General features: G+C 46.1%; 1 protein-coding gene across 1 annotated transcript in view; it reads right to left on the bottom strand.

The window, feature by feature from the left end:
- Nucleotides 1–261: 261 nt before the first annotated feature.
- The window catches only part of F5 (coagulation factor V), a 158797-nt gene continuing 147444 nt past the window's right edge, over nt 262–11614 (bottom strand). The window contains exons 24-26 of the mRNA XM_075335550.1: nt 9081–9232; nt 5196–5378; nt 262–4325 (exon numbers count right to left, since the gene is read on the bottom strand). Coding sequence (XP_075191665.1) covers nt 4182–4325; nt 5196–5378; nt 9081–9232 — 479 coding nt within the window. The 3' untranslated portion in view covers nt 262–4181. The remainder of the gene's footprint in view (nt 4326–5195; nt 5379–9080; nt 9233–11614) is intronic.

The following is an 11614-nucleotide window of genomic DNA, read 5'->3' as shown; positions in this document are numbered from 1 at the left end:
ATATGGGCCGCACATAGAAAAAAAAAATAATTTGGCGGGCCGCATTTTTTTCAGGTCAAAGTGACATTTTTATTGGTACCATATTTTTTTATATACACCTTTGGATATAACAGTGTTTGTTTCTTTAGTATACCAAACGTACAGGTTTTTTGTGCATATATACTGTATATATATATACGTATATATATATATATATATATATATATATATATATATATATATATATATATATAACATTTTTGCTGGTAAAAAAAAAAAATCATACTTTATTTTTTTTACATATTATCCACTTTTTGTAAGTAATACAGTTTTACAATTATAACCATATAATAATTTTGGCCAAATTCTTGTAGCGATGTTCCCATCTTCCCATCCTGGTCCTAATCTTTTAGTAATGTCCCCCATCCTGTTCCCCTTCTTGCAGCAATGGGCACCATCCTACTCCCCATTCTGTAGTAATATGCCTATCCTTATCCCCTTGTAGTATTGTGCTCATCCTTATTTCTATTCTGTGGTAATGTGCCCAACATTGTCCCCGTCCTGTAGAAATGTGCCCATCCTTGTCCCCTTCTTGCAGTAATGTGCCCCTTCCTTGTCCTAATCTTGTAGTAATGTCCTCATCCTGTAGTAATATGCCACATCCTGGTACTCGTCCTGCAGTAATGTGCCTATCCTTGTCCCCATTCTGTAGTTATGTCCCCATCCTGTAGTAATGTGCCCATCCTTGTCCCCTTCTTGTAGTAATGTGCCCCATCCTTGTGCCCATTCTGTAGTAATGTCCCCATCCTAGTCCTCATCCTGTAGTAATGTGCCCCATCCTGGTCCTCATCCTGTAGTAATGTTCCCATCCTGTAGTAATGTGCTCATCCTTGTCCCCTTCTTGCAGTAATGTGCCCCATCCTTGTGCCCATTCTATAGTAATGTCCCCATCCTGGTCCTCATCCTGTAGTAATGTTCCCATCCTGGTCCCCATCCTGTACTAATGTCCCCGTTCTGTAGTAATGTGCCCACCCTGTAGTAATGTCCCCATCCTGTAGTAATGTGCCCATCCTTGTATCCTTCTTGTAGTAATGTACCCCATCCTTGTCCCCATGCTGTAGTAATGAGCCCATCCTGGTCTGCTTCCTGTAGTAATGAGCCGATCCTGGTCTGCATCCAGTAGTAATTTGCCTATCCTGCTCCTCACCCTGTAATAATGTGCCCATCCTAGTCCCCATCCGGTAGTAATATGCCCATCCTGGTCTTCACCCTGTGGTAATGTGCCCATCCTTGTTCCCATCCTGAACTAATATGTCCATCCTTGTCACCATCCATTAGTAATGTGCCCCATCCTTGTGCCCATCCTGTAGTAATGTGCCTATCCTTATGCCCATCCTGTAGTAATGTGTCCATCCTGTAGTAATGTGCCAATGCAGGTCCTCTTCTTGTAGTAATGTCCCCTGAACTGGACTTCTTCTTGTAGCAATATACCATCCTGGTTCCTTGTTGTGCCCTTTTTCACACACACACACACACACACACACACACACACACACACACACACACGCCCTGTGTAGACCCGGTAACGATTGCAACCACTGTCAGTGCTTCTTGCCGGCGCTGCGCAGTGTCAAGTTCTCAATAGCAGCTGCTAGCCAATCAGAGGAGAGCAACTAAGGTCAAACGCGTCAGTTGCTTGCCTCTGATTGGCCAGCAGCAAAATTGAGAGAGCTTGACTCCGCAGCGACGGCAAAATGTTCATGTGAAATAAAGCTATGACGGCTACGGCCACTGCACCGGCCGCAATCGTTAACGGTCCACAGGCCTGCGGGCCGCAAGAAGGGCCAAGGGCTGCGTGTTTGAGACCTCTGATCTAGACTGTCTGGGATTACATAAAGAGACAAACAGATAACACAAGCCTACATCCCCATATTGTCTGTGGTTATTTGAAGATATTTGGAACAACCTCCAGCTAATTTCCATTAAAATCTGTTTGCAAGTGTACCTAGAAGAATTGATGCGTTGATGCTATTTTGAAGGCAAAGGCTGGTCACATCAAATGATTTGATTTGGATTTCTCTTTTGTTTATTCTCTTTGAATTTTGATAATTGATAATAATAACTGTTAACTTTATATTTATTCATATTTATTGTATCAGTGGTGGGATTTTAGCCTTCTGTAGCTTGGTCATGTCTGTGAGCAGTGAACACCTTGTTCTTCTGGGCACTCCAGGGAGGTTGCAGATCTGGGATATGATAATGGGGTCCTGGTTGCTTCACGTTTGATTTTCCCACATCGTTGGAAGTTGATTTGCATCATTATTTCTCAACAAGTTTTTTTGCGACACTGTTGACTATTTGCAAGAAATCTTTTGATGGCTCTGTGATCACGCCCCAATATCTGAGCAATATCAAGTGTGCTGTATTCCTCTGTTAGACTTTTAACAGTTTTTGTTTTTACTTTTCGGAGTCAGTTGAATCTAATTTTTAGCCTATGTTGCCTGAGAAAAACGAGACGTCTAATAATTCTGCACACCTTGATAAATGGTGTTGATATACTTATGCCTCCCCCTCCACCATGACACAAATACACTTCACCTGATCTGTTTCATCCAAATTTATACAGCTCGGAGTTGGAAAATCTTCATAAAACTGATGATTTGGTCATTTACTCACTTACCTAATAATTGTGTATACAATGTATACTAAACTGAAAATGTGGCACCCTTGAGTGTCAGGTGCCACAAGGTACTACAGCTAACCCCAGATTCCTGGAAGACCAGTGCTGGTAAACACCACAACACACACACACAAATCCACGCCCTTTTCCCCAGATTGGGTAACAGGCTAGAGATGGACCTGATGGATGGCCACCTATTGATTGGGACGCCTCCAAATCACTCGTCAGAAATCCGGGAGTAGGAGGGGCTAGTCAGTGCAGTGGACAGAGGACGGACATCTTGTCAGATAGTGAAAAGTCAGACAGTTAGTCAAAAGGTGACGTGTTGACGGAAAGTGTAAAGTGACTACTGAGTAAAAAGGAGTACGGTTGCCAGGGAGAGTACGGCGAAAGTACTCACTGGACCGAGCACCGACGGGGTACAGAGCCCTAGTTCAGGAAGACGCTTCAGGCTCACATGATAACAATCTGCCTGGTGAGGGGACCATCAAGGACCTTACCGACGTTAGTGTCCGGGGCACAGCAGCAGAGAGGGAACCTGGGAACAGGGACAGAGGTTCAACCCAAGAGAGGTTCAAGCTGCCTGCCGTATGGGGCAGGACGGAGATAACAGGAGGGGACCCCAAAATGCTCCAGGCCACGGGGATCCACCAACTGCTACAGACAGGTGCGTGGAGGTAAGCTCACCAGTTCACTACACCGGCACTGGAACAAAGGGAATACCGGATTGGTAAAGACCAGCACCAGCCGGGTTGCAACAACTCCAAATCAGTGAGAAAAGCACAAGTTAAACCGCAGCTCCTGTGTTGTCTGAATTGTTCCTACACGTCTGCACTTAGATACTACAACCACCATCATCCTCCCCTGGGGCCTAGCTCTACTTGTGGAGAGCCATTACATCCAAGCTGCTTACTACCACCAGCCCCAGCAGTGAGAGACTTTGCAGCGGCGGCTTTCCCTATATAGCTGCATAGCGCAAGTGGCGTCACGAAAAACACTGTATTCTTATTTTTCCCTTGTACAAAATCCCCTTTTTAAGCGACCCCCAGGGTCACAGAACAGTTCAATAGCCACCCAGTGAACTATCCCAGTAAATTACAGCCTGGAACCGAGTACCCCAAAACCCTGGGGTGAGTCAAATCCACAGTCATCTATATTAACATTTTTTTAAATTGCAGAATACGGTTTGGTTTATTAAAAAATGTCCATAGTATAAATGGTTACAGAAAGTCACTGAAATGCATAAGAATATTAGATGATTTTTAGATGTACAAAAATGGGCACAAATGAATAAGCTTTTTTTAAAGGAAGCATGGATATAGTAATAATGAAAACAGTCCTCAACAAATGGTATAAATAATAGACTAAAAAGAAAATAAAAACATAAATGGAATGAATGTTTAAAGCTCTCATCCAGTATAAAGTAAAATGATTGTCTAGCTGAGATTCTGGAGTACAGAAAACGTCAACCCTCGTAACTAACTGATTAGCCCATAAAAACCAGTAAAACCAGTGCAATGATTTACATATCACAGCCGTAGACTTCGAGCCTTAATACAATGTTTTGATTCCAAACTTTGGGAATAATCCTCAGATATCGTGAAAATATGGGTGGATTGAACTCATTCTTGGCATATCCCTGGCTGTTGCTGTTACCATTGAATATCTGAAATAGTAATAGTAGAATGCATTTTAGTTTTTAATCCTTTTTAATATACCTGTAGTAATAAATGGCCAACCACCATACTTATAACTTTGTCACTTATAAATAAAAATCCACAACTTAATGGTTTTTGCTACTTAATAGAGACAGGGATCTTGATATGTCACTTACTGGACTTTTTGCTGTAGTTTTGATAAAATCACAGTTTTACCAGGAGGAGATTATGAATTGCAGCCTAGGAAACCTGCCGTCATGGTCTCTTCCATATTCATGAGCTCTGTAAAACCCTGCCACCACCACAGATTGGCATCTTTCTGCCTATGCACAGTGTATACAGAAAGCTTCCAATCAGTGGTGTGGGCAGAGTTATACAGAGCTCAGCATTCAGGGAACTGGTAAATGTACAGCAGAATAAAACAGTGATTTTATGAAACCTGCAGCAAGCAGCCCTGTAAGTGATGCATCACTGGAATCAGGGTCTGTGTCCCTACATGCTGCTTTTAGATGGGATAGCAGAAACCTGGAGAGACTCCCTTTAAGCAAACGTCACAACTACATAATAGAGATCTGCAGGACTAATATATACGTAGGAGTAGAGAGAAGACATAGTTAAAGGGAATCTGTTATCACTCTTCCCCCCAAACACAAATTAAACTAATTACACAGTCATAAAGGGGACCCCTATTAAAAGTCTACCATCAGCATATTAAAGGGGTTTCCCACCCCGGGTGAAATCTTTGTCAAGCGCTTCAGCTAGCTGAATCCTAACCGGGTCTTACCATTCTGTAAGAACATAACCTACTGTGTTGATAAGAGGAACGGTAAAACCCATCCACTATGTCGTTCTGTAAATTTACACAAATCCATAGTTACCTTGTCCATTGATGTGGAAGTGTCCATATAAGATTTCCAGTCCTTTCCATTGTCGCTGTATTGGACAGCGTAGGACTTCACATACATCTCACTTAGAAGAAATTTGGCCCCTTGGGTCATCATTCCAGTAATTTTCTTTGTCACAAGGAAATCTATTTGTAGCCACTGTTGATTGTTGTTTGACTACAAGAAAAAGAAATAGGTGTAAAACAGTATAAATGTAGGGGCCAATACAAGCTGCTTCTGTGATGCCCTGGACTAGTCAGGCCATCCCAGGTAGTCACACACACACACACCCTCCCCGAGTAGGTGACAGCAGCCAACCAAGAAACCCTTGTCACCACCCTCCAGGTTTGATGTCCACACCAGGGGAAGTGGAGCCAGGTGGTTGGCTCCACCCACCGAGGAGTTCACAGGCCTGGAGGCGGAAAAGACACACACGTTCAGACGACAAGTTCTAGAGCAGTCTAGAGAGTAGCCTTGACAGTGAAGGAGGGAGCACGAGTTCAAGGGCAGACCTGTGAACAGGCCTGCCAACAGACTACTCCGGTGGCTGGGTCAGAGCCCAGTCACCTTTGGCAAGGAGGCAGACGGTGGTGGCCGCCTGTAGGAGCTGGGATTACAGCCGGTGGAACCGTAGGGACCGGGGTCAGGCGGTGGCCCGCCGGTACCGAACCGGGGAACCGATTGGAAACCGGAGCACCAGGAGGGGTACTCAGACCCAGTACAAAGCCCTGAACCGACAGGGCCAAGTCAAATCAACTGATTGAGGACTGGACTTAAGGACCTATCCCACACAAGACCTGTTAGAAGACAACAGCCCAACCATACAGGGTAAAGCCACCGCCAAGGCATAGAGACCCAAAGGGCCAGCGTCTGCTGGCAAATGGGCTCCTACGGCATATACAAGTCGGGGAGCGGACTACCGTTGCTTAAGCATAGGAGTCAAACTTCATACAAAGAGGTGCAGGAGAAAGGCGGAAACCACCAACCTATTTTGGAAGAAGCTGCAGCCGGCTGCGGGCCCCGTTCATCACCCCGTTTGGTTTACCAGAGACTCCAGTGTATTGTGTCATAGTGAGTACACCAGTGCCTACGGGCCGCGCACCGCGCCGCACAGCATCAGCACGTACCCGCTCCCACGCTTCAGCACTTCCCTCAGGCCCCCGGGACCATCGCTCCACTACCCACGGAGGGGGTCAACACCAAGCTGCGCAACACCGTCCCCAGGAGGCCTAGTTAACGGCAGCGGTGGTGTCCATCATTCACCACAACCCGTGGGTGGCGTCACGAACTTACATCCCAAACCACCGCGGCCCCGGCCGTGGAACTCCCCGTCAAGTCCCTGAGTGTAGCGCCAACTCCCTTGCAGAGCGACGTGACCCCCGGGTCCGTGAGAGGCTCGAGCCACCACCCACCATACGAGCACGGATCCGAGCGGCTCGGCGGTCGCAGCCGAGCCCGCGGGGCGGTACACTTCCCGAAGCAGCTCCTCTGAACTGGGCAATCCTGGTGAGCAGGTGGGGTAGGACGAGGCTATGCTCAAATTGTAGAAAAGTGGCAACAATTATCTTGCCAGAAATGCTACTCCAATCACGGCCTGGAGAATCTTTTCTGGCAAGCAGCATAGTGACACATACCACTGACAAAGGTAAAGGTAAAAGATGCGCACAGCGTAACACTGTAACTCCATACAACATTTAGTGGAAAGTCAACTTCTATTCTTTACAGTAAATAGGAAAACCTCCAGACCACCAGTAAAATAATTTAGAAAACCTCTACACCACCAGGGATATTACTTATTGAACACCTGGAAAAATGTACATTTACATCCCCAGGAACTTTATTATTCCTAAACGCTCTAGAGCACCAGGAATATTACCGTATGTATAAAACCTATACATTACCAGGAATATTATTTGTAACATAAAGTCAGAAATATATTTTTATATGGAAGGGAAAAGGGGAATGGAGGAAACATGACCCATATATCCGATGGATCCACAGGTGCACCAAAAGTGGCTGGCGTCTACAAGTGAACTAGAAATTGAAGAAATTCTGGCACTCTGATCTACCGTAATACTGTTGCTTTATTCGTACATCATAAAGTGTTATAAAAACATGAAATCCTGTGCAGACAAGGCCCCATCTTACTCATTTCGGAACACATCCATATCCATATACCTATGAGCAAGGATGTGTTCTGAAACACGTAAGGTAGCGCCATGTGGGCCCAGGATTTCATGTTTCATAACACTTTATTATGTACGAATAAAGCTACAATTTTACGGACAATCGGAGTACCAGAATTTCTTCAATGCAATATATTTTTATACAAGCTCTACATCATCAGGGATATAATCTATAACTCTACAAAACCTCTAGATCATCAGGGATGTTATTTATAAAACCTCTACATTACCAGGAATGTTATGTATAAAACCTCTAGATTACAAAGAATATTATTTATAACACCTGTAGAGTCAGGAATATATTTTTATACAAGCTCTATATCATCAGTGATAAAGTCTATAAAATCTCTAGATCATCAGTAATATTAATTTAAGCATTTGTAGCAGCAGGATATTTTTTTTTTATAAAACCTCTTTATCACTAGGAATGTTATTTATAAAACATTTACACCACCAGGAATATACCGTATTTTTCGTTTCATAAGACACACCAGCTTATAAGACGCACCCCAAATTTGGAGAAAAAAAGGTAGAAAAAAGAAAAATATGGGGTCCGTATTATAATCCGGTGATGTTATATCAGGGAGAAGGGGGCAGCAGCGAAGCGGGGGTAACAGGAGGCACGGGCAGTACTGGAGTACTGTAATGCTGCCAGTGGTACAGAGGGAGGCCCAGATACTCACTGCGGGCGCTGCTCTGTGCAGGGTGGTGACACGGTTCTGCTGTGTGGGCCTGGTGACGCGGCTCGGCTCTGCTGTGTGGGCCTGGTAACATGGCTTGGCTCTGCTGTGTGGGCCTGGCGACACGACTCGGCTCTGCTGTGTGGGCCTGGTGACGTGGCTTGGCTCTGCTGTGTAGTCCTGGTGATGTGGCTTGGCTCTGCTGTGTGGGCCTGGTGACAAGGCTTTGCTGTGAGGGCCTGGTGGTGCGGCTCGGCTCTGCGGGCCTGGTGACGCGGCTTGGATCTGCTGTGCGGGCCTGCTGACGCAGCTCGGCTCTGTTGTGCAGGCCTGGTGACACAGCTCGGCTCTGTTGTGTGGGCCTGGTGATGCAGCTTGGCTCTGCTGTGCGGGCCTGGTGATGTAGCTCAGCTCTGCTGTGCGGGCCTAGTGATGCAGCTCGACTCTGTTGTGCGGACCTGGTGACGAGGCTCGGCTCTGCTCTGCGCGGGAGGCGGTGAGTTACCGGCAATTCTGAAGATGTCAGCGGTCAGCAGTGAGGCTTCAAATAATGGCGGCCGGAATTGGTGCGTGCACAGATGAGAGCTTGAGCTGAGAGAGACTCTAGACGCCATTATTTGAAGCCCTGACCGCTGACCGTCGACATCTTCAGAATGACCGCCCACTGCACAGAACAGCTGCGTGCTGAGCAGAGCAGCCCTACACAGAACAGCGCCACGTCACCAGCCCCGCACAGAGCAGAGCCGCGTCGCCCGATGCACAGAACAGCACCGCACAAACCAGCGTGAGCACACCGCTACGCATTACCCCTGCCTCATTTCACCCCTCTTCAACACCCCCTGGTAAACCACTTTCAGATTTTAAGACGCACCCCTCATTTTCCTCTCAAATTTTTGGGAAGAAAAGTGCGTCTTATAATCCGAAAATATGATAACTTCTAAAGACACTATAACCTCACATGTATTATTTTGAAAAAAACAACACTAAAATGAAGGACTGACGCATGCCCATACCTTTGCTTGCCAAGCGTTAACACTACCAGCCTTATTAAGACGTGCCAAGGATGGAAGCCATGAGGATGTGTACCAGGAGGTCTTGTGTGAGGACGCTGTTATTTGTGCATCTTTGATCTTATAGCTCTCCATACCAAGTGGTGCAGAACAACCTACAAAACAGATTGTTTTACTACATTAGGTATCCTTATTAGAGTAAAAGGCAACAATAATATAGATATGAAATAATGAATTCACTAATAGCAAACAAGAGTATTATAAGAAAAATTATACTAGTGCATCTCAATAAATTAGAATATCATCAGAAAGTTAAATTATTTCAGTAATTCAATACAAAAAGGTAAACACATATAGTATATAGTCATCACAAATAGAGTTAATGAAAAGTTGAGTGGAAGGAAAAAGTGTTGTAGAAAAAGGTGCACAAGTAACTGAGCTAACCGCAGCCTTGATAGGATTGTTAAGAAAAGGCATTCAAAAATTTTGGGGAGGTTCCCAAAGAGTGGACTGCTGCTGGAGTCAGTGCTTCAAAAGCCACCACATAGATGTATCCAGGACATGGGCGACAACTGTCGTTTTTCCTTGTGTCAAGCCACTCATGACCAATAGACAACGCCAGAAGCGTCTTACCTGGGCCAAGGAGAAAAAGAACTGGACTGCTGCTCTGTGGTTTAAAGTGTTGTTTACAGATGAAAGTAAATTTTGCATTTCATTTGGAAATCAAGGTCCCAGAGGAAGGAAGAGTGGAAAGGCCACAATCCAAGCTGCTTGAGGTCTGGTGTGAAGTTTCCACAATCAGGGATGGTTTGGGGAGACATGTCATCTGCTTGTGTAGGTCCACTGTGTTTTATCAAGACCAAAGTCAGTGCAAACATCTTGTTAAATGTTAGAGCACTTCATGCTTCCCTCTGCCAACAAGTTTTTTGGAGATGGAAATTTCATTTTCCAGCAGGACTTGGCACCTGTCCACACTGCCAAAAGTACCAATACCTGGTTTAGTAACCACAGTATCACCGTGCTTGATTAGCCAGCAAACTCTCCTGACCTAAACCCCATAGAGAATCTATGGGGCATTGTCAAGAGGAAGATGAGAGACTCCAGACCCAACAATGCAGATGAGCTGAAGGCGGCTATCAAAGCAACTGGGGCTTTCATAACACCTCAGCAGTGCCACAGGCTGATCACCTCCATGGGATGCAGTAATTCATGCAAAAGGAGCCCCGACCAAGTGTTGAGGCATTTACTATACAGACTTTTCAGTAGGCCAACATTTCTGAGTTTAAAATCATTTCTTCAGTTGGTCTTATATAATATAATTTTCTGGCATAATGGCTTTTGGGTTGTCATTGACTGTAAGCCATAATCGACATTAACAGAAATAAACACTTGAAATAGATCACTCTGTGTGTAATGACTCTATCTATACATATAATTGCCTTATTCTGTCTGTCTTGCTCAAAAATGACGTCATTATAGGGACATCCGTCGCCACAGCGCATGCGCTAAAGAGCCTGCGACCAACGGCTCAGCTAAGGCTCCCTGCACACGTAACCAGGATACACATCGGGGTACTAAGCAAGGCGCTTTGCTTAGTTACCCGATATTTACCCTGGCTACATGTGCAAGGAGCCAGCGCTAAGCGGTGTACGCTGGTAACCAAGGTAAATATCGGGTAACCAAGCAAAGCGCTTTGCTTAGTTACCCGATATTTACCCTGGCTACGTGTGCAAGGAGCCTAACTGAACAGCCCGAACTACGGGCCGACAGGACGACGCCTGACACTATTCCCCGCACCTACATGGAGCCCCGTCTCCCTGGTGAGTGCTGCACCCCTGGGAGCCCACACCGGCAACCCAGGCGACACATACCTACCGCTCACCTCCGCCCCCCGCACACATTACCCCGAATGGCTCCACTACCCCCACACTCTGCCCTCCACATGTATACACTGAACACACACACACGAATAGTCACCTGTCCCCAGCCATGCAGTCCCCAGCACTGACGTCCTCAGCGCCATGGCCCCGCTCCGCTAAACCCCCCCGCGCTCCGCTAAACCCCCCCGCACTCCGCCCCCCGCACACATTACCCCGCTTGGCTCTGCCCCCCGAACTCCGCCCTCCGCATGTATACACTGAACACACACACACGCACACACACACACCTGGATAGTCACCTGTCCCCAGCACTGACGTCCTCAGCGCCATGGCCCCGCTCGGCTCCACCCACCCCGCACTCCGCCCTCCCGCACACATTACCCCGCAGGATTGGGGCACATGTCAGGATGGTGGCTGCATCACGATGTGGGCACATACCAGCATTGGGCCACATCACAGCATCAGCATATTTTTGCTTAAAGGGAACCTGTCACCTAGAATATGCGTTATGACCTATCAGCAGACGCATGTGTGCCCTAATTACACCTTCCTACCCATCCTTGTGTTGTAAAATTGTATAATATGAAAGTAATAAAAAATGTTTTATTACCTTCATATTTCCTATGTAAATTAGAGAGCTTCTGGTCACAGGGGCGG

Source organism: Anomaloglossus baeobatrachus, chromosome 2 (genome assembly GCF_048569485.1).
Source record: "Anomaloglossus baeobatrachus isolate aAnoBae1 chromosome 2, aAnoBae1.hap1, whole genome shotgun sequence".
NCBI classification, from domain to species: Eukaryota; Metazoa; Chordata; class Amphibia; order Anura; family Aromobatidae; genus Anomaloglossus; species Anomaloglossus baeobatrachus.
Note: the sequence above shows the minus strand (reverse complement) of the source record. Positions and strands in the feature narration are given on the sequence as shown.